The 22,244-nt window shown below is 43.4% G+C and overlaps 1 protein-coding gene across 1 annotated transcript in view; it reads right to left on the reverse strand.

Moving 5' to 3' along the window:
- The window catches only part of MAOB (monoamine oxidase B), a 110,964-nt gene extending 89,415 nt beyond the window's left edge, over window positions 1–21,549 (reverse strand). The window contains exon 1 of the mRNA XM_082865300.1: window positions 21,392–21,549. Coding sequence (XP_082721426.1) covers window positions 21,392–21,437 — 46 coding nt within the window. The 5' untranslated portion in view covers window positions 21,438–21,549. The remainder of the gene's footprint in view (window positions 1–21,391) is intronic.
- Window positions 21,550–22,244: the final 695 nt, after the last annotated feature.

Raw genomic sequence — 22,244 nt, forward strand, 5'->3', positions numbered from 1 at the left:
CGTATGACTGTTTCATTTTTGGTATTATATTTTCCAAAGTATACCATCCTCCTAGTTTATATATATATTTTTAAATTAATTAATTAATTATTTATTTTTGGCTGCATTGGGTCTTCGTTCCTGCATGAGAGCTTTCTCTAGTTGCGGCGAGTGGGGGCTACTCTTCGTTACTATGCACAGGCTTTTCATTGCGGTGGCTTCTCTTGTTGCGGAGCACGGGCTCTAGGCCCGTGGGAGGGCTTCAGTAGTTGTGGCACACGGGCTTAGCAGTTGTGGCATGAGGGCTCTAGAGCCCAGGTTCAGTAGTTGTGGCGCACGGGCTTAGCTGCTCTGCAGCATGTGAGATCTTCCCAGACCAGGGCTCGAACCCGTGTCCCCTGCATTGGCAGGCGGATTCTTAACCACTGCACCACCAGGGAAGCCCCCTAGTTTATATTTTTAAAGATGGGCCTGTTCTGAAACTCTGGGAACCAAATGCATTTCAGAACTTCGAATTTTTCAGATTTTAGAGTGACAAAACAGTACGTAGGTGTATATTATGTAATAGTCCTAATGACAACTGGGACAACCACTCTGAGATCACCTGCATTATTATGTCTGCAGTAAAACATATGACTAATAGCAAACCAGACACATCAGTTCTGGTCAGCTCTTACTGAAATCTCCTGAAAATACTTTCAATTTTCAGAGCTCTGGGTGTTTGGGAATTGCAGATAAGGGACTGTGGCCTATATTATGGTAGATTAGAGTCATAGCTGTCATCAAATAAGTGCTGAGCACATGGATGTTGAAAATGGGACAAGAAGACTCAGGGAAAACGAGGACATTCCCTTCATTAAAAATATAATTTTGCCAGCCAACTAGGTGGTTTAATAGTTACTAACCAATCATCAGAAGAGCTAAACAGACATTTCTCCCCAAAAGATATACAGATGACCAAGAGGCACATGAAAAGATGCTCAACATCGCTAATTATTAGAGAAATGCAAATCAGAACTACAATGAGGTATCACCTCACACCAGTCAGAATGGCCATCATCAAAAAATCTACGAACAATAAATGCTGGAGAGGGTGTGAGTAAAGGGAACCCTCCTACACCGCTGGTGGGAATGTAAATTGGTATAGCCACTATGGAGAACAGTATGGAGGGTCCTTAAGAAACTAAAAATAGAACTACCATATGTTCCAGCAATCCCACTCCTGGGCACATATACAGAGAAAACCATAGTTCGAAAGGATACATGCACCCCAATGTTCATTGCAGCACTGTTTACAATAGCCAAGACATGGAAGCAACTTAAATGTCCATCGACAGATGAATGGATAAAGACGATGTGGTACATGTATAGAATGGAATATTATTTACCCATTAAAAAGAATGAAATAATGCCATTTGCAGCAACATGGATGGACCTGGAGATTATCATACTAAGTGAAGTCAGACAGAGAAAGACAAACATCATATGATAGCGCTTATGTGAGGAATCTAAAAAAAATGATACAAATGAATTTGTCTATAAAACAGAAACAGACTCACAGACTTAGAGAACGAACTTATAGTTACAGGGGGAAGGATGGGGTGAGGGATAGATTGGGAGTTTGGGACTGACACGTACAGACTGCTATATTTCAAATAGAGAACCAACAAGGACCTACTATCTAGCACAGGGAACTCTGCTCAATATTCTGTAATAACCTAAATGGGAAAAGAACTTGAAAAAGAATAGATACACATATATGTATAACTGAAAAAAAAATGAACCCTGTTACTTGGGAAAAAAATAGTTACTAACCCATCATAATAACTACATTAAAGTAACTCAGAAAAGAGGGATAACACAGAGGGGTCCAAATGAAATTTAAAACCCAAAGTTCTAAATTTGGTTCTCAAAGAAAGGCTTAATTAGCCAATCAATATTTACTGTGAACTTCTTAGGTGCAAGCACTGTGCTAGGTGGTGAAAAAGACAGTGTCTGCGCTCCTGGAGTTTATCCCAGGGACGGCAGGAAAGGTATAAAACAAGGTGCCACAGGAAGGAAGAACTGGGGGTGCAGTGTAGTTTGCGGGAAAAGCTATCAGATAAGGAGACCCTCCCCCTAAAAAGTAAGTTTTAAAATAAACTCTGAAAGATGATCAAGAGTCACCAAAGTTGTAGGTAGGAAGGAGGAAAACGGAGCAGGGCCCCATGGTCCATGACCCCCATGTCCTCGACCTGCCTTTTGTCTGTGGAAAAACTTTAGCCAAAGAATAAGTTTAATCAGAGAAGTGAGAAAATGCAGAAACAAAGGAAAACAGTCCAACAAGACTAACTAATAATAGTTTAGTCATTAAAAATAGTCAAGGACCTTTAAGTTCCTCCTCAAGGGCTATAGATAATATTCAGAGCCATATTTTTTGAGCTGTCTTATAGATACCAAACCCCCAACAGGTGGAAGAAGTTAACCACATGATGACCAGACTGGAGCCATGACATAAGCAGCCACAATTCTGAGAGCTGGCCTCAAAGATATATGAACAAACCGACCTTGGAACTAAAGACTAACTGTACTTAAAACAATCAAGACCACACTGGTCAGACCACCGCATGACCAATTTCAAGATGACCGTCAGAGCTGACTGTGCTGTTTCTGCATGTGGCCCCCTCCCTCGGCTTATAAAAGTTCTTGCCCCCTGATTGTCAGTGGTGGGGGGGTCGGCCTTTGGACAGGACTCTGCCCTTCCCTCCCACCCCTGCTTGCCGGCCTCCGACATAAAGCAAACTTTCCTTTCCACCAACCTTACCTCTTTATTGGCTTTCGAGAGGTGAGCAGCCAGACCCCACTTTCAGTAACAGTAGGAGAGCTAGGAAGAGATCCACATGAAGAGCAAGTGCAAAGGCCAGAGACCATAGAGAACATGGTAGATTATTTGAGAAGTTGAAGGTGGGCCAGTGTGGCTACACAGTGAACAGAAGTCATGGGAGATTGGGCTTCCATTGTAGGGAGGGCTCAGGTCTGCAGTGTGTCTGGGCCACAGTCATCATTTCGGACTTGATCTTGGGTTTAATGGAAGGTTGCTGCAGGGTCTGAAGCACACGAGTAACCTCATGAGATTTATATTTTAGAAAGATTATCCTTCCAGGAGAAAAGTCTGGAAGGATACGTGCCAGGCTGTCAACACAAGTCACCTCAGAAGGGTTGGGATGGGATAAAGGCCGATGGGTAGTTAGCTTTTGTCTTTGAACAACTTTGTTTACATCACTTCTGACAATACATTTTTGTAACTTAGAAACATCAAATTTGTGCTTTCCCCACTAAAAACAAATTATTCTTCCTTTAGTGTAAGAAAGGACTGGATGGATGAACCTTGAGGACATTATGCCAAGTGAAAGAAGACAGACACAAAAGGACAGATAGTGTATGATTCCACTTATATGAAGTTCCCGAGTAGTCAAATTCATAGAGGCAGGAAGTAGTATGGAGGTTACCAGGGGTTGAGGGGAGAGAGGAATGGGGACAGAGTTTCAATTTAGGTTGGTGACAAAATTCTGGAGATGGATGGTGGTGACGGCTGCACAACAATATAGATGTACTTACTGCTACTGAATTGTACACTTAAAATGGTAAATTTTACGTTACATATATATTTTTTCACAGTAAAAAAAGGAAAAAGAAAAAGAGTGGACTGGAGAAGGGCTGGACCAAATGACGGGACTTAAACGAGCAGACTCAGAACTATAGCGGTCCCACGTGTGGAACCCCAGGTCTGGAGGGACACGGAGACGGTGAGGTGGACAGATGCAAGCTATATTTTGCAACTAGGACTTTAGGAATAAGAAAAGAAGAAAGTATCTAATATCCAAAAGCAGACCCTGAAACAAGGAGTTGGATGCCACTAGTTTATTTGGGAGGTGACCTAAAAGAAGCCCCGGTAGGACGCTGGGGAGATGAAACAAGGAAAGGAAGGTAGGCAGTAAAGACACAGCATCTAGCAGGCTGTTATTGTGGGCAACTGGGGCTTGATCCCACTCGAGACCTCTGGGAGACTGTGCAGAACATGCCTTAGTGATTCCAACTAAGAGGGGATTGGTTGATCATGTCAGTCTTAGGAAGATGGCTGTTCCTGGGGGCATTAACCCCGCCCCACTGCTGGCCTGTCCTGGCCAGCCTTATGGGGCCTGTCCTGAGTGGAAGCCTTATGGGAAGCCTTATGGAAGCCCAGTGGCCAGAGAAAGCCCTCAGGCATAGACTTGCAGCACTCAGTAGCCGTAGGTCCCTGTATATGGGAATGGGTGCCGAGGGGAGATGGCGGGACCCCTCCAATGTCTGCTACCAGTGTCAAGGGTCTTGACTTGAAAACTGGTCTGAAGGTGATTCTATTTCCCAAAACAGGGAACACTGGAGGTGAAGCGTGTAGGTGCTGGCACAGGAGGCTGAAGGAGCAGCTAGAGAAAGAGGAGGGAAGCATGAAACGGTGGGATCATGGGAGTGATGAGAAGTGATGGTTTAAAATGCCTGGTTAACACATAGCACGAGAAGCTGAAAAATCTTAGTGGGAACTCTTCTAGAAAACAGTATTAGTTAAATAACAGGTTATAGGACCCAAACACCCTTATACTGTGCTGTACCACAAGGCTCAGATGCCAGACAGAGGAAACAATACTCAACCAGACAAGTAACAGTGTGAGAGAAATAAAAGCTTTCAATGTGTTTCCACGCTCCATCTATTTCTGACTTTCCGCTTCATGTAAAATTGTACAAATCAATATACTGCACATACCACCTTATAGGAAGGATATATTTGTGGAGGGAAAAAACCCCTAATATTGCCTTTCTTATATGTACAGAATTATATGTAACCAAGGTCCTTTAGAAATACCAGGCAGATACTGTATTTTTGTTACTATATTTTGCACGTGTTCTTCACACATAGATGCAAAGGTTTTAGTGGCAAGACTGAATAAGCTCTCACTTTACAAATTACTTGTAACTTGAAAAATGCAGGCATCACTTTTCATTGTCATTGAGGTCTTCCTCCATTGTATTTAAAAAATATTGAAAAATAATGCCAAGAATTTATATATAGAATGCATGATTTGAAGAGTGGTTTAAAGTCTAATTGCTCATACTTTTAAAAACCCCTATTTTTCTATGAAAAAGTATTCAAATATCTTAACACACACATATATTCATTGGAAATTTACAATTCACTAATGCTTTGAATTTTAGAGATTGGTTTTAAACTTGCTCTCATGCAATCTTTAAACCTATAAATTCCTTTCAAAAGAATTCATCTATGGGAAAGGAAGCCATATTTAAAAAATATCTGTTTACTGAAATACACCTTTTAAAAGAACACAGGAGAAAAAAAAAGCTCTCTCATTTCCATCAGCTTCTCATAGTATTCTGTTCACAAATAAAGCAAGCATAAGCCCCAGATGATTTTTCTTTTGCACATAAAATGTTTTTGCCTCGCCTACCTTGCAGTCAGCTCAACCTCTTTGTACTTTTCCGCATTTCTCAGACCTGTCCACTGGAAGCGCAATATTGTGGACCAGCAGACTGATTTATCTACAGAAAACTCATTTCCCTCTGGACATATTCTTCACGAAATCAGAGAGAAAGGAACAAGGGGAGAAAAGCAGATCACAGGCAGTGTATTTTGGATGTTCTGCCTTTTATCGACTAGGGCGACCCATGTGATTTCCTTTCAGATTGTGGCCATTCCCGCATGCAACCCGATTTCTGACGACAGAAAAGGCATTTGTGATGTTCTCCGTACCCCTCCTAAGCCCAGAAGTATCACACCATCTATGAGTATGACTAAAAAAGGTAACAGAGGACACAACACCTGGAAACCCAAACCAAAGTTATCTTAGCATCTATTCTAACTTGGTCCAAGGGTGATCTCTTGAAAGGTACACGGAGGTTTCTTTCATTGAAAAGGGACATTTTTGTGCATGCATCAACAATAAACAGGCACAAGAAATGTAATTTAACATGATTCCTTGTGTGTGCGCGCCTGTGTTAAACTGGAACTGTCTCCTGATTGTTCATTCCTAGCACCTGGCACGTAGAAGGCCCTCACTTAATGTTTTCTCAATCAAAGGCTAGCAGCAGATGGACAGAAAGATTGGCATGCTGCCAGACAAGATTTTTCAGTAGATAGTAAACAGAAGACGCTGAATCACAGGATTAAAAACTAGCCCACAATTTCCTTTTACAGACATTTCCATAACTAATGTGCTTCATCTTTTTCCATCAGAGAACAGAATCCTCAAAGTGTCAATGTCATCATAATACTAACAGTCTAGCTCTATAATCTTTGGTTCGGCGGGGCATGGGAAGGACGGGCTCTCTCTCTCTCCTCTCTCTGTTTTGCCGTGGAATGTGACAATGTGTTGTTCCTATTGGACTTTATGTAATGCTGAATTATATATAGCCCTTGCCTTTTTCCATGCTTTTCCAATCATCTTCAAATAAGTAGGCTCGTAGGGAAAGTCTTTCTTTGTCTCCCTGTTGCTCTGCACGGCCAGACCTTGGGCACCTTGCTTTGGGTCCCCTCCCTATTCTGTGTCCATCAGTCACACACAAGTCAGCATTTGAGGGGTTATCCTTTCAGTGATGTGCGTGCAGTTTGAACAAAGACCTCTGCTTAGAATCTTCAGAACCCAAAGCACAGGATTCCTGCCTTTCTCAATCCAGCAGATGGGCCTTCCCTAAATTTAGACTTAAGTCATCCCTAAACTTGGACTTAATGAATAGCTGTGTCCTCTGCCCAGTTGTAAAACCAAGAGCAGATTACTATTTTTTTTAAAAGGCATTCATTTTTCTGGCCTTTAAATTGTTTGGTGAATCACACAGAGAATACTATCTCTGGACATGGTGATTCAAAATGTTGCAACTCATTTAAATGCTATTAATGGTCATTTCCAAGAAATACAGTCAAAAGGTTACCTGTCCAAACTTTACAGCACCCTCCCTTGCAATCACGATCGTCTATCCTTCTAGTTCACTTGTTCAAATCCATCTCATATCAATGTCCTTTAACCCAAGACCCTCGATCTACGAACCTTTCCACTCAAATCCTACCAACAGCTCCCTCACAGCCTCACTTTCTCTCTTCTCCTTCTGGGATTCCATCATCCATTTCTAGAATCACTTTCAGTATCTACAATTCCCTATAAGAAATCCTACAGGAAGCTGCATGAAATAGTTGTAGTATTAGGGGAAGAACAGAGGTTGACACCAACAGCACCATTTTGCCAATAACCCAGAATCTGAGCTGGATCCAAAATGGTAGCCTGGGAGAGATGGACGGCTCCTGACCTGAATCGTCTCCACAGACTAGGGGTGTCTGCTTCATAATTTATGCCTTGGCTGCACTGCCACAAATTTCTCCAATAAAGAAAGACATCCACATTTGTAGCAAGTCCAGATCAGAGCCTATGAATCTCACCTCTAAATCAGCACACAGAGTGGTGAGAGAAGAATTGAATTCCCCAGAGCTTGTATGGGCCAGTGTAGTGGTCAGCCTCCACCATCCACCCCTGTTCCAGGGACTCTCAGGACACCTAAGAGAGGTTATCCAGAACTGATGAGGCTTACCACCCTCCCCGGCCCTGTTGGCATCTTGCATCCTGGAAAGGGCCAAATCCTTTAATGGCCTCCACCTCCAACTGACTGAAGCTTCGTGGTTAGAACATCTTGTGATGTGCAGAACAAAAATGCTGTTCAATTATTGTCTGACTAAATTAGGGTCTGTGGCAAGAAGCTTCTGAACCTGATTTGCATATAGAAGCTTTACCAGGGTTCAACACGAGTAAAAATGTAAGTGAAGCAGGATTGGACAGAGGAAGAAGTTGAACTGAAATGCAGTCACAACATAGGCCTCAGTCAATCCTACAGGGGGCTCCACAGCTGAGATGGCCCTTCAGAGTTGTCTTGCATTGAGGCAAGGGGGCCAGGCCTCTATATCCCCACATCTGTTGCAGGAAGTCAGCCCCCCCCAGTCAAGGGCAATTTCCAGAGGGGGACTCAGCTGTGAACAAAGCAGCAGCCAACACTCTCAGCAGATGGGGGAATAACTGTCCTAAAGGGGGCTTGGGCAGCCCACTACAGCATCCACTACACTGCCATTTTAAGGCCAACGGCAAGAAGAACAAACCTGAAATTTCAATGCCATGCATATATTAGAATGTAGATTTAAATTTCAACCACTTAACGCTATATTTTATGGCAGAATATTTGAATTGGCTAATTATCTCTCTAATAAATCCTATCACCAAGTCTTCCTTTGGGTCCTCTGAGGCCCTGAGGTGAGACTGCCATCCTCCTCTCCTCTGTGTCATCAGAACCAGATGAACTTATCTTTCTCAGCACACACCACCCCTCAGAGAATTCACCTGTATGTGGCTGCATGCACCTCCCTCTGCTTGGTGTACCCTTCAAAGATAGAAACATGGATTACCCATCTGCATATTCCCACGCCTAGCCCAATGCCTGGTAAATAAGGCACTTGATAAGGGTTTATTGAATGAATGAATCAATCAACGAATGGGCAAACCTGACTTCTTTTTCTCCCCTGCAGAAACAACAAAATAAGAAAACATGTTTGATGAAATGAGGATAACTCATTTGAGTGTATGCCTTTACGTGTGCTTATCATCAGTACTTAACAAGGGCTGTTTCCCTTTAACTGGCATAGCATAAAAGGGCTATTCTGAAAACAATCAACTGTATCTTATAGGACTCCTAAATAAACCAAAATCTATCATAGGATTTGAATGCAAACTAGAGAGGAAATTAAAATGTAAAACATGAAACAGCTGGTTGATCGGCTTTTACAATAGACTGTGGACCAAGGCTATATTCATGTCTTATCTAGACGGGTAAAAATAATCATAGAAAATGGTTTGCTACAGGACTATCCTTTTTTCTTTGCTGCACTGAAACACAACAGAATTATCTAATTAATGATCTCAAACTTCTAGAAGCACAGGATAATGGTATTCAAAAAATTATAAAGCGCTATAAAAATATATAAATACCTAGTAAATCACGGTAGGCATAGAGCATTAATTGCAAAAGTGGTTTGCCTGCATGTCGTAGAGAGCAAGAATTACTTGTCACCACTGAAATTTTACAAGACTAAAGATCATTTACAAAACCTAGCACATACAATTTCATTAAATTACAACACTGAGCTGGTGAAGAATGATGGTTTTCTCTGTGCTGTGTCAGAGAGGGAAAAATACTGGTTTCCTAGTGAAGTAACTAAGAAGCCCATTATTAAAATTCCACCTTAAACTGATGACACTTTCTTGGAGTGACAATTCTGTAATCATTACTAAATGCCTTAAAAGGATTCCCAACACTTATTTCTAGGAATTTCCTAAAGAAATAATCAGAGTTATGCACAAAGGTTTGGGTATAAGGATATTCATGATAGCTTTGTTTAAAATAGCAGAAATTTGGAAGCAACACAAACGTTCAGCAATAGAAGATTGGTAAATAAATATAATCAGATGAAATAATATAAAGTTATCAAGATCGTATAGAAGAAGAGCATTTAAGACATGGTTAAACATTCATAATATGTTATTTATTTAAAAAGAACTACCAGCGAGTGCAGTAAATACAGTAGATGGTTTGCAAAAAGAAAATACAGGTGACAATAGTAACAGTGGCTGTTTTGTGTGTGGGGGGGGGAATCAATTATAGATGATTTTCATTTTCTTTCTGTCTCTTTCTGTAACTTACAGATTTTCACAATAAATATATATTATTTCTGCAATTCACCTTATTAAAAAAATGTTCCCACATCTCCAAAAAAATTCCTTAAGCTGTAAATAACCAAGAAGGAATGTGATTTCATCTTTCATTTACATCAGTGGCCTTTCGTCCTAAAAATTTTCGAGGGAACTTTGGTTATTAATTTGATTATTAATTCTTCACTTTACCCTAAGTTATCTGAAAGGGAGCCGTGTTGGATAACAAAACTTTTCCAAAGAGCGTGTTGCTTCAACTGGAAAATAACCCAAAGAAGGGAGATAGAATTAAACATAATTATAAAGAAACAATTTAAGACAGAAACACAACTGGGATCACAGGAATAAAAAGTAGCTCCAATTCCAAAAGATGAGGTCAGGATTCCAAATTCACTATAAAAGAATCATTGGAAATGTCTGCAAGGTAAACGAAAAGGGGGGATTATTTAGGCTGGAAGGAGAGCAAATAAAACTAAGGACCTAGAAGGACACCTTCACTGTTGTGGAATTCTGATAAATGTTGATGATGATGATGAGTCCAGAGTGAAAAATGGCCCAGGTAAGGGATGAGATGACATGAGATCAAGAGTGTAAACTTCTGACATGAAGTTGAAATTAACTAGAACATGACATTTAAGATGCCATTAAAAGGAGACTATGGTAACATAACTAACATTTGAAAGGCCAAACCTCCCTGAACCTGCTTTCTGATTTTGCCCTCTCTCTCACAAAACAACAAGTTTCAATGACAGCTTTTATGTTACAAAACAGGATGAACTATTCAGTTTGTGTTTGAGATTGCCCAAGATGTGTGTTTGTCATTTAGTAAGCTGGGTCACAACCCTTAGGAAGAAAACCTCTTTGATCTTATTTTTTATAAAAAGGAAATTTAAAAATACAGTCAAGTCCTTCCATTTCAATTATAAAACTTCAGGGGGGAAATACTATTTTTTGTGATACTTCTTTTCTGGGCGTGTTCTCAGCAAAATAGAAAAAAGGAGAGTGTACCATTGAAATACTTCTTTCCATTCTTGTCTCCCCTCCCTTTCTCCTGCAACCTTCCTTGAGCTTCAGGATAACTCAATTCATTATACACAGCTGATCACCTCTCAACCTATTCCTGAATTACTACCCATCTTTTGGCTGCCCTGGCTCTAGGGTTGCCCTCTTTCACCTATCAGGCACACAACTGCCCATCTTATCTTTATAGTAAAAATGGTCAATGCTTTCTTCTTTCCAACCACAGAAAAACGTAACCAACTCACTTTGCTTTTCCTTGCTTGATACTGCCCTCCTCCTTCTAACTTTATTACCCATTATCTCCCCATCCTACTAGTCTAGACTTGCCTCTATATTATTCCTCCCATCTTTAAAGCCTCTCTCTTCTTCTCTACCGACCCCAAACCTTAACTGTTCTTCAGGAACTGTTCAAATTCCACTCCTTTAAGGAGAACTTCTCCAACTCCTGGGGTCTTCAGTGATTTCCTCTATCTAACTTAGTTCTTGGGTCCCCCAGTACAGAACTCAATTATTATTATTATCATTTTGACCACGCCACCTGGCATGTGGGATCTTAGTTCCCGGACCAGGCATCGAACACGCCCCCCCCCTGCAGTGGAAGCGCGGAGTCTTAACCACTGAACCGCTGGGGAAGGCCCCAGAACTCAATTATTTATTATTTCTAGTCTTTTCTTATTGCCTATATGTGCTGCTCTTGTGTCTCCAATTGCATTTTAAGTTTTCTGAGGGTAGGAACTTGGTTTTCTGTAGTGCCTTTGTTTACTGAGTTAACCGAGGAGACTGAAGATGGACCCATTTTGTGAACTTGAAATCCCAGACCAGGGATTGAACCTGTGCCCCCTGAAGTGGAAGCACGGGGTCCTAACCACTGGACCACCAGGGAATTCCCTAGAGCAAACATTTTTTTAGCTCAGGAGGAATTTATGGGATTTGGATGGTCAAAGTCAGGAAAGAATTTTATACCATTCTCAAGGGAAATAATGACTTTTATTCAGAAACAGTCCTAAAACGCTAAGCCCAACAAATTTGGGGCCTTTGCCAAATGGTAATGCTGCATTTTTCACCTCAGCAAACTTCCAAACTATTCTGTTATGGGGACAAAAACACTCATTCTGAACAGGGCCTCTCAATTTGGCTCACTTTTTGGACTTACAAGTGCATTTGATCTTGTACGTTTCCAGGATCCCCTCAGTTAAGTACTGCCTGCTGACTTTTGTAAAAACAGCAGAGTTAATATTGATTGAGCATTCCAGAAGTTAGCCCCAGGACCATCACTCCATTTAATGAGTGAAAATCTGGAGGCTGTGGAAGTAGGTTACTAACCCAAGCTATATAGTTAGGGACACAGGTAGGATTTGAACCCAAGTCTTAGGCTCCCAGAGTCCTTGCATTTAACTTCTGTGTTACCCTACTTCCTCCAGGAAATGAAAGGTTAGGTCCATTCTTTCAACAGATTTCTTGTTGTAAGGCTTACCTTCTCTGGGTCCAAAGCCTGAGAAGACCCACGATCCTGATCAAGGGATTCTATCAATTTCTGGGGGCTAGGGTGAGCTGGGTTCTTTGCTAAACACCAGAGATAGGGAGATACATTGTACAAAGTCCCTGATTTTGAGCAGCCTATGATCAAGATGCTTAAACGGGTAATTTACATTAAACATGGTAAATGATATCTGGAGAAATACTTGACACGGGAACATTATACTGACTTTACCATGTCCATAGAACATGAAAAGGCTACTGAGGCCCAAAATATTAGAGAAATAAGTTAGAAGCTAAATTATCTCTTCAAGTTCATAGGATAAATTTGAGTCAGAGGCCACCTGCGTATTTACTGTCAAAAATGCAGAAATCATCAAAACAGCTAATTTCCTTTCTCTTTTTTTTGCCCTATCAGTTGCATTTAAAAGCAGATTTTTAAATGGCTCTGAAGAACCTAGGGGCAGGACAGGAATAATGATGCAGATGTAGAGAATGGACTTGAGGACACGGGGAGGGGGAAGGGTAAGCTGGGACAAAGTGAGAGAGTGGCATGGACATATAGACACTACCAACTGTAAAATAGATAGCCAGTGGGAAGCAGCCACATAGCACAGGGAGATCAGCTTGGTGCTTTGTGACCACCTAGAGGGGTGGGATAGGGAGGGTGGGAGGGAGGGAGACGCAAGAGGGAAGAGATATGGGAACATATGTATATGTATAACTGATTCACTTTGTTATACAGCAGAAACTAACACACCTCTGTAAAATGATTATACTCCAATAAAGATGTTAAAAAAAAGCAGATTTCTTTTTCAGTGATAATCCATATATCTGTGTATATTCTTTCTTTCTTTTTTCTCGTAACCATTTTTAAAATTTTTAATTTGTTATTTATTTATTTTCGTCTGCATTGGGTCTTCGTTGCTGCACACGGGCTTTCTCTAGTTGTGGTGAGTGGGGGCTCCTCTTTGCTGCGGTGCACGGGCTTCTTATTGTGGTGGCTTCTCTTGTTGAGGAGCACGGGCTCTAGGTACGTGGGCTCAGTAGTTGTGGCTCGCAGGCTCCAGAGCGCAGGCTCAGTAGTTGTGGCGCACGGGCTTAGTTGCTCCGCGGCAGGTGGGATATTCCCGGACCAAGGATCAAACCTATGTCCCCTGCATTGGCAGGCGGATTCTTAACCACTGTGCCACAAGGGAAGCCCTCTCTTAACCATTTTTTAATTGAAGTCTAGTTAATATACAATGTTATGTTAGTTTCAGGTGTACAGCAAAGTGATTCAGATATATATATGTATATATATACACATATATATATTCTTTTTCAGATTCTTTTGCATTATAGGTTATTATAAGATACTGAATATAGTTCCCCGTGCTATACAGCAGGTCTTTGTTGGTTATCTATTTTATGTATAGTAGTGTGCATATGTTAATCCCAAACTACTAATTTATCTCTTCCCCACCGCTAACCCCTTTGGTAACCATAAGTTTGTTTTCTATGTCTGTGAGTCTATTTCGGTTTTGTAAATAAGTTCATTGGTATCATTTTTTAGATTCCACATATAAGTGATGTCATATGATATTTGTCTTTGTCTGACTTCACTTAGTATGATAATCTCTAGGTCCATCCATGTTGCTGCAAATGGCATTTTCATTCTTTTTTATGGCTGAATAAGATATATATATATATATATCACACCTTTATCCATTCATCTGTTGATGGACATTTAGGTTGCTTCCATGTCTCGGCTATTGTAAATAGTGCTGCTATGAACATTGGGGTGCGTGTATCTTTTCGAATTAGCGTTTTCTCTGGATATACGCCCAGGAGTGGGATTGCTGGATCATATGGTAACTCTGTTTTTAGTTTTTTAAGGAACCTCCATACTGTTCTCCATAGTGGCTGTACCAATTTACATTCCTATCAACAGTGTCTCCATACCCTCTCCAGCATTAATTGTCTGTAGACTCTTTAATGATGGACATTCTAACTATGTTCTCCATAGTGGCTGTACCAATTTACATTCCTATCAACAGTGTCTCCATACCCTCTCCAGCATTAATTGTCTGTAGACTCTTTAATGATGGACATTCTAACTATGTTCTCCATAGTGGCTGTACCAATTTACATTCCTATCAACAGTGTCTCCATACCCTCTCCAGCATTAATTGTCTGTAGACTCTTTAATGATGGACATTCTAACTTTAATGATGGACATCCATTCTAAATGATGGACATTCTTTAATGATGGACATTCTAACTGGTGTGAGGTCAACTACTCATTGTAGTTTTGATTTGCATTTCTCTAATAATCAGCGGTATTGAGCATCTTTTCATGTGCCTGTTGGCCATCTGTATGTCTTCTCTGGAGAAATGTCTATTTAGGTCTTCTGCCCATTTTTGGATTGGGTTGTTTGTTTTTTTAATATTAAGCTGTATGAGCTGTTAAACCAGCTGATTTTCAAACTTTGATGGCATACATATCAGTTGTATTACTCAGTGTGTATGTCTTTTCCATTGTTCCAGCATGAACAAATTGTATCAAAACAAATTCTAAGTTATTGTTACAGAGGAAATGGCTGCTCTGATGATGGGCAAAGGTTAAGAGGCTGGAACTAACTGCTCCTGCAGTGACATTTTCTCTGGGAGCAGAAGAAATCAGCAGTGGTAGAGCATATAGGTTAAGAGCATGGCGTTAATTGTGATTTCACCACTAACCAGCTGTGCCACCTTAAGTTGGTAACCTTTCCATGCCTTAGTTTTCTCATCTAGAAAGTAGGGATAATACTTCAAAAAGCAGTTTAAAGGGTTAAAAGAGAAAATGCATGTGAAGTGCTTGGAATGGGGCTTGGCATCTGGCAAGCACACCGTAGACCTTGGCTATTATTGTTAATCAGGCTGACAACATGGCCACTAACCACTAATGGATCTGAAATGGCAGTGTGCCAGTCGACTCCACTGTCAAACCTTGGGTTGAGGGGGTGGCTAGTGGCTGTGCATGTACACACCCTAACACACACACACACACACACACACTCATGGAATATTATCTTGTAACAGGGATGCTGCTTCGCAGCCCTACTTTCTTGGCTTGTATGTGATTTACGAACTCAGATGATATACGAAAGTCAGCAGCTAAACTGAAAGAAAAATCTTAAACTCCAATTATTTTTAATATATATTTAAGAGATAAACATGTCAGAAATTCTAAACACAGAACACATTTCTACACGAAGATTTCGAATTCATTTGGTGCTCAGCAGATGTTAATACTAGGATCACCTCACTGTTACTCAATTTAGCATATAGACAACACTCAAAATGCTGGCTCTTTTATTATTATTAAATAATTAATATTATTAAAGACATAAATAATAGTCCCATTTACTATTGCTTATAATTAAGACAGGAGTCGGGTGGCTGAAAATGAGGACCAGGTCAGAATCGGAATAACAGCCAGGCTGGGGTAGTGATGAGATACAGATCTAGTGCTTTTAAAATGTCTTCTGAAGAGGAACACAGTGGGTTTAGTGGCTCTGAAGCCCAAGGTAAGCCTGAGCTCTTCAGGCTCCGCACCAGAGGGAATGAAGGGATGGGGGTGGGGCAGGATGACGCCGGAACCATGCCCGCGTATATACCTTGCATCCTGTTGCCACCTTATAAATGCCTCACAGCAAGAAAAATGACTGGTTAGTAAAGAGGGAGATGTGATTACACAGAGGTGCCTGCCTCTGCTCCCACAGATTAAAAAACCCTAGGAGCTAAAAAAGATGTCTTTTTCAAAAGGTACAAGTTGACACCATAATGACCACTGTGTACAGTCCTTCATGTGCATTCTTTCTAATCCTAGCAACAACCTCTCTGCCAATAAAGGCATTAGGAGTCTCATTTTAAAGATAAGGCAGCTGGGGGCTTCCCTCATGGTGCACTGGTTAAGAATCCGCCTGCCAATGCAGGGGACACAGGTTCGAGCCCTGGTCCGGGAAGATCTCACATGCCGTGGAGCAACTAAGCCCGTGTGCCACAACTACTGAGCCTGTGCTCTAGAGCCCACGAGCCACAACTACTGAGCCCGTGTGCCGCAACTACTGAAGCCTGTGCACCTAGAGCCCATGCTCCGAAACAAGAGAAGCCACCGAGATGAGAAGCCCACGCACCACAACGAAGAGTAGCCCCTGCTCGCCACAACTAGAGAAAGCCCGCCCACAACAACAAAGACCCAACGCAGCCAAAAATAAATAAATAAAATAAATTAAAAAAAATAAAGATAAGGCAGCTGAAGAGCAGAGAGGTGAGGGAAATTTTAAGGTGACACAATAGGTAAGTGTAGGAAGTGGGATTCATAACAAGTCTGTTTGATGTCTGATGTATGCTGCTTAAACATTGCCATACCGCTTCTCTATATCCTGTCCTTGACCAGGATATACAAATTTCCAAGCACTTCTACCCGATTACTATTTTTTAGAACATTCAGGTGGGTCATAGGAGTCCAGGGAAGTTCTCCATCTTTCTTCATCAAAGGTGAGGTGGGGCTTTTGCCACTAACATACAGGCCACGTCTGCCTATTGCGTCCCTCAACTCATGATCCTTCGTGAGCCCTCTCTGACGCCCCCGCCCAGGCCACTCCTGCCAACCAGCAACAAGCTGGCCCTCCTGGCCGCACAGATCACCTCCCAAGTGTTGGTTACCACTTGGAAAGCTGGCTCTGATTCCTCCAGACTCTTAGCCAAGTGCCTGCCACCTTCACATGACCAGATCTCCTCTCTCAAGCCTGGGGGGAAAAAAAGTTCTCCTTTCTGCTTCAAGTTTCCCTTTTTAGCTTTTATTTTGAGGCTTGAGCAAGAGCCATTCCAGAATTGCAAAAGATAGTTTCCATGGTTCTACCAAACCAAACTTTAAAACCAAGACTCGGAACAGAAACCACATGCTGCTGTCCAGCCCCATGGGGGAAATGCCATTCACTCTGCCAAGTCTCCAGAGATGAGCTGCTCCTCGGGCGAAAGAGATTTCAGGAGGTGTGCATTTATATACCACACACATTTCCAAAAACAAAAAGCTGCTCTATAGTTGCCTTGGAATTTTTCAAACACTAAAAAAGAAAGTTACATATTAACCAGCTGTACCCCCAGTACACCTGTTTATCCCAAAGGGAGTGATTAAAATTTGCTGACAGCTTTGCAAACTATCAGAGAATGACCAGAATGACCAGAATGTCCCAAGTTTAATAATTAACAAAGTTAAAAAAACAGAGTCTAATTCAGACTCTTTTATTTTTTTTCATTTTTATTTATTTATTTTTTTGCGGTACGCGGGCCTCTCACCGTTGTGGCCTCTCCCGTTGCGGAGCACAGGCTCCAGACGTGCAGGCTCAGTGGCCATGGCTCACGGGCCCAGCCGCTCCGCAGCACGTGGGATCTTCTCGGACCGGGGCACGAACCCGTGTCCCCTGCATCGGCAGGCGGACTCTCAACCACTGTGCCACCAGAGAAGCCCCTAATTCAGACTCTTTTAAACCACTGTGTCAGTCACCGACTAATCCCCAAATTCTGATTTTACCACTTTTCCCATTCTCAATATGATCTGGCAGGACATGCAAAAGGATTGGTAGCGAATGGATGTGAATATCAGATCCAATCAACTGCTGCTTTGTTGGTGTAAAGTTCAAGTTCATTAATTCAACTCATTTTGAGTGCTAACTGGGCCAGGCAGAGCTCTGGAGCTGGGGTTAGAGGTTCTCAGGGAGAAAAAGAAACACCTCCCCGGGCTCCAGAGGCTTACAGCCTAGTGGAGAAAGATATTGAACAAGAAATGACATGAATATATGAACAATGAAAAACTCATGGAAAAGAACAAGATGGCAGAGGAAAATTAAACAAAGGCATCTAATCCCATTTAGAGGGATTTGGGAAGGCTGCCCCGGGGAAATGACATCTGAGCTAAGATCTGAGGTTAACTAAGTGTTTTTCAGTTTCTCAGTTTCCTATCTCTCTCATCAAACTATAAAGAATGACTGTAGGGCTTCCCTGGTGGCTCAGTGGTTAAGAATCCACCTGCCAATGCAGGGGACAAGGGTTCAATCCCTGGTCCAAGGAGATCCCACATGTTGCGGAGTAACTAAGCCTGTGCGCCACGACTACTGAGGCCGCATGCCACAACTACTGAAGCCCGTGTGCCTAGAGCCTGTGCTCCACAACAAGAGAAGCCACTGCAATGAGAAGCCCGCGCACCGCAACAAAGAGTACCCCCAGCTCCCTGCAACTAGGGAAAGCCTGCACGCAGCAATGAAGACCCAACGCAGCCAAAAATAAATAAATAAATAAATAAATTAGTTTTAAAAAAAAGATTATTATTATAAAAGAAAAAAGAATGACTGTAATATCTTCCTCCCAGTGGAGGAGGGAAGCACGTCCTTGTCCAGTTCTGTCCCAGGCATCCTCTCTTCTCTTTCTGCTCTTGGTTTGGGTCATTTCATGGACTTAAGTGGCTTCAACTAAAATGTCTCTATCACACAACTCTGTCAGCCCAACTTGTTCCTTGCACTTCCAGCTGCTAGACATCTCTCCCTGGGAGTTCACCCAGCACCTCCAACTCTAGATGTTCCATCTTTCCCCCAAGCCTGCTCTTCTTTTTGCATCACCATATTCCTGTCACTTGACACATGCCACTCTGTGAATGAAAAATCATCAGTGGCTGTTCACTGACCTCAGAAGGAATTAAATCTTTGTGGGATGACATACAAGGCTCCCAACCCACCTTCGTAGCCTGGTCTCTCACAAGTCCCCCCAACACTCCACACTGAAGTTCTTATGTTTCCTAAGCATGAGAACATCTCACATATTTGTGATTTTATATAAGCTGCTCTTTAGCTTCAAATACTTTCTTCATCTAGTCTCCTGGTGAATTCATATCCATTCCTTAAGATCGACTTCAAGTGTCACCTCCTCTGTGAAGTCTGCCCAGATATTCTCAGGCAGAGTTGGACACGCACTTCGCCTAGAACTTCCTGCTACTAAGGCATCTATCATAGGTCATTAGTTTTACTTGTTCATGACTCTGCCTTCTGCCTCAGCGTGTGACTACCCCAGGGGCAATGGCTCTGCCTAATTCACCTTTCATTCCCTTTGGGATAAGATGTGGGACAGGAAGCAAATGTTCCTTGAATGAATGGATAATGAATTAATGAGTGGACCCCTCTTGTGACACCTGCCGCTTTCTACCTTGTATTGTCTTTGCCTGGATACCTCACCTCCCTTCCTGAATGGACAAATCTTCCAGGACGAGAACAATGTGACCCATTTTTGCATCCTCTACCGCAGCTGGCCCTAATGCCTACTGTTTGAATAAATGAGCAAAACTCTTGCAAGACCTTGTGTCATACATATGTCAGACTTTGCAAAGCCATTTTCACACACATTGCTTCACTCACCTTTCACAAGAACCTTGTAACCTAGCTATGACTAGTTGGTGTTATCCTCATGTAGAACAATGCCTATTCTATGTAAGGTTCTTGAGAAAAGGCAGATCTACTCACCAGTCCCTTGTTTGGAGAGTTTGGGGGTCAGAGTAGAGATTCATCACTGTTGGAAAAAATAGCTAAAACCTTATCTATCTTTCCTGTACGAGTCTAACATGAATAATTTGAGTGAGCTTGAAGGTTTGGAGTATGAATCAGAAAGCCCAAAATAAGAGGGAAAACAGAAGAATCTGAACCCGTTAGACATAGTTTGGGCAAGAAAAGGACTTTGGGGACCTAGAAAGAGAGGCTTCAGCTTCCCTAAGATGGGGTGCTGTGCAAGGCAGCATGGAGGCGCATCTAGCGATATTTTCTAAAACACCTAGGTAGATATGATTTTGAGTCCAAGTTCTTCTAGGAGAGAAGATGTCAAAAATACTGAAAGACAATGGCATCTATATAGCCTTAGCCTACCGCAGCATGCTGTTGTGCTTATGTACCTGTGTACCTGCAGCTCTGGCCACAGAGCCTGGCATGGGTGAGCTCAGGAGGAACCGGGCAGACAGAAGTGGTAACCCCTGAGATCTGACTCAAAGGTGAGGTAGGCTGGAGTGGAAGAGCAGCACCCAACGTCCAACACCTTGGTTTCTTCACCTGGCACAAGGGAGTCAGAGCACCTCTGCCCTGCCCGCCCCACAGGGAACAAGGTGGAGTCCTGCTCCTGAGATCTGGTTAGGGCACATTTTAGCCAACACATTCACGGGTTGTGGAGGTGTCCTAATTACTGCTCAAGCACCAGGAGGTCCTGCAGGTTCGGCCAAAGCATCGCCAGGGGTCTGTTAGCCAGGCTGTTTGGGAAGCATTGCTTAGTTCCACTGACTCCATCCCATAGGATCCGCCTGACCCTCCTGAGAGGATGGGTTCCCCCACTGACCCCCTCCCTCTTCTGGCTTCTGTTTTTTGGGGGGCCCTGCTGTGTGCACGGCCCCTCTCCCTGCTTCTCCCGCCCCCCCCCCCGTGTCTAAGAGGGTAGTTTCTGTCCCCATCCCTGTTGGGCTTCTTGGCCACCGCCACTGAGTGGGGGGAGGAGGGAATGAGAGGAGAAGAGGCATTTGACAAGAAGGCCCTGCAGCCCCAGGCAGACACATGGCAATCGTGGAACCACAAAGAATCAGGGTGAGGAGGGTCGTTGGTAATCGACTGCCCCAGGGTCCAATCCTTTCTGAACTGGGAGCTGTTCAAGGTCGTTTTCCTGGTTCCGGAATAACAACACGCAGTGGTGCACGCGTGCTCCAAGTAAGGATGTAGAGTGTCCAGGTCAGGCTGCGACAAAGTGACTGACCTTTATGCCACCCCCTAGTAAGGCTCTGTCCCCTGCCCATTTTCTTCCCCCGCGATTTGAAAATTCCAGCTAGCTCAGGCTTGGCAGCTGTCCGGGGGAAAGTTCAAAGTCCAGCCCCAGACCTTCAACACATTTCCAGCCCTCGGCTTCTGTCCAGGGGCGCACCAAATCCTTCCCCCGAGGGAGGATTCCGTGTGCGCGCTCGGGACCCTCTAGATCCCCTCGGGCGCACGGAGGGTCTAGGGGCTCCTGGCGGCACCCCGCCCCACTGCCGCCCTGCGTGCCTCCCTGGGCGGCCACTTGTCGGAGCCCGGGAGGAGGAAGGAGGGCGCACAGCCGCCACTGACCTGAGATGCCGCCCCCCACCACGACCACGTCGCATTTGCTGCTCATGTTGCTCGTCCCTCTCCGGCCACCTCGGTGCCAGCTGCTCCGGTGTCTGGATCGCGGCCCCCGCCCGCTGCGCTGCCCCCGCGCACCAGCGCCTCAGCCGAGCGGCTATATTGCCGGCCGAGGGCGTCGGGTCGCGGAGCCCCGCCCGTCCGCCTACGCGCCGGCCTGGTTGGAGCGCACCGCCCCCGACCCCGCCCGGAGCTCCGCCGCTCAAACCTGGGGAGGGCGGACGCCGGAGCAGAGAGGTCACTTAGGGCCTCCAAGAGTCCATGCCCGGAACCACCACCCTTTGGCCTTCTGCGCTGCACGGTATTTTCTCATCAGCATCCCTGGTGCGCTGTTCAGCTTGGGGGCTGGGAGGATGGCAGATTGGGTGTCTTCCTCCAGCACCCCAGTGACTCCCGGAAAGGAGCTGTAGAGGGAATAGCAAACAGTAAATGAGGGCTTTTCTGGTACCAGGCACCGTACTAAGCATTTTGCATGCGTAATTCCTAGTTAAACCTTACAACAGCCCATTTTACAGATGAGGTAAGTGAGATAAAGTAGTTAGCGAGGGGCAAAGGCAAGATAAAAAGCCAGAAATAATGCTTTTCTAAAAAGCCAGGAAGATTCCAAGACCCACCTTGATCTACCACACAGTATTGCCATTACCTTGGCATATACTTGAGTGGGATTGCCAACCCCTCTCACCTGCTTCCGAATACCCACTCCTTTCCCCACTCTCCCTGCCCTTATGCCCACGGTGAACTCAAGCAGGTTCTTCCCTAGTATTGCAAATGCAACACCTAAAGTTTATCTTAAAAAGTC

The sequence above is a fragment of the Leucopleurus acutus genome (genome assembly GCF_964270905.1).
Source record: "Leucopleurus acutus genome assembly, chromosome: X".
NCBI lineage: Eukaryota > Metazoa > Chordata > Mammalia > Artiodactyla > Delphinidae > Leucopleurus > Leucopleurus acutus.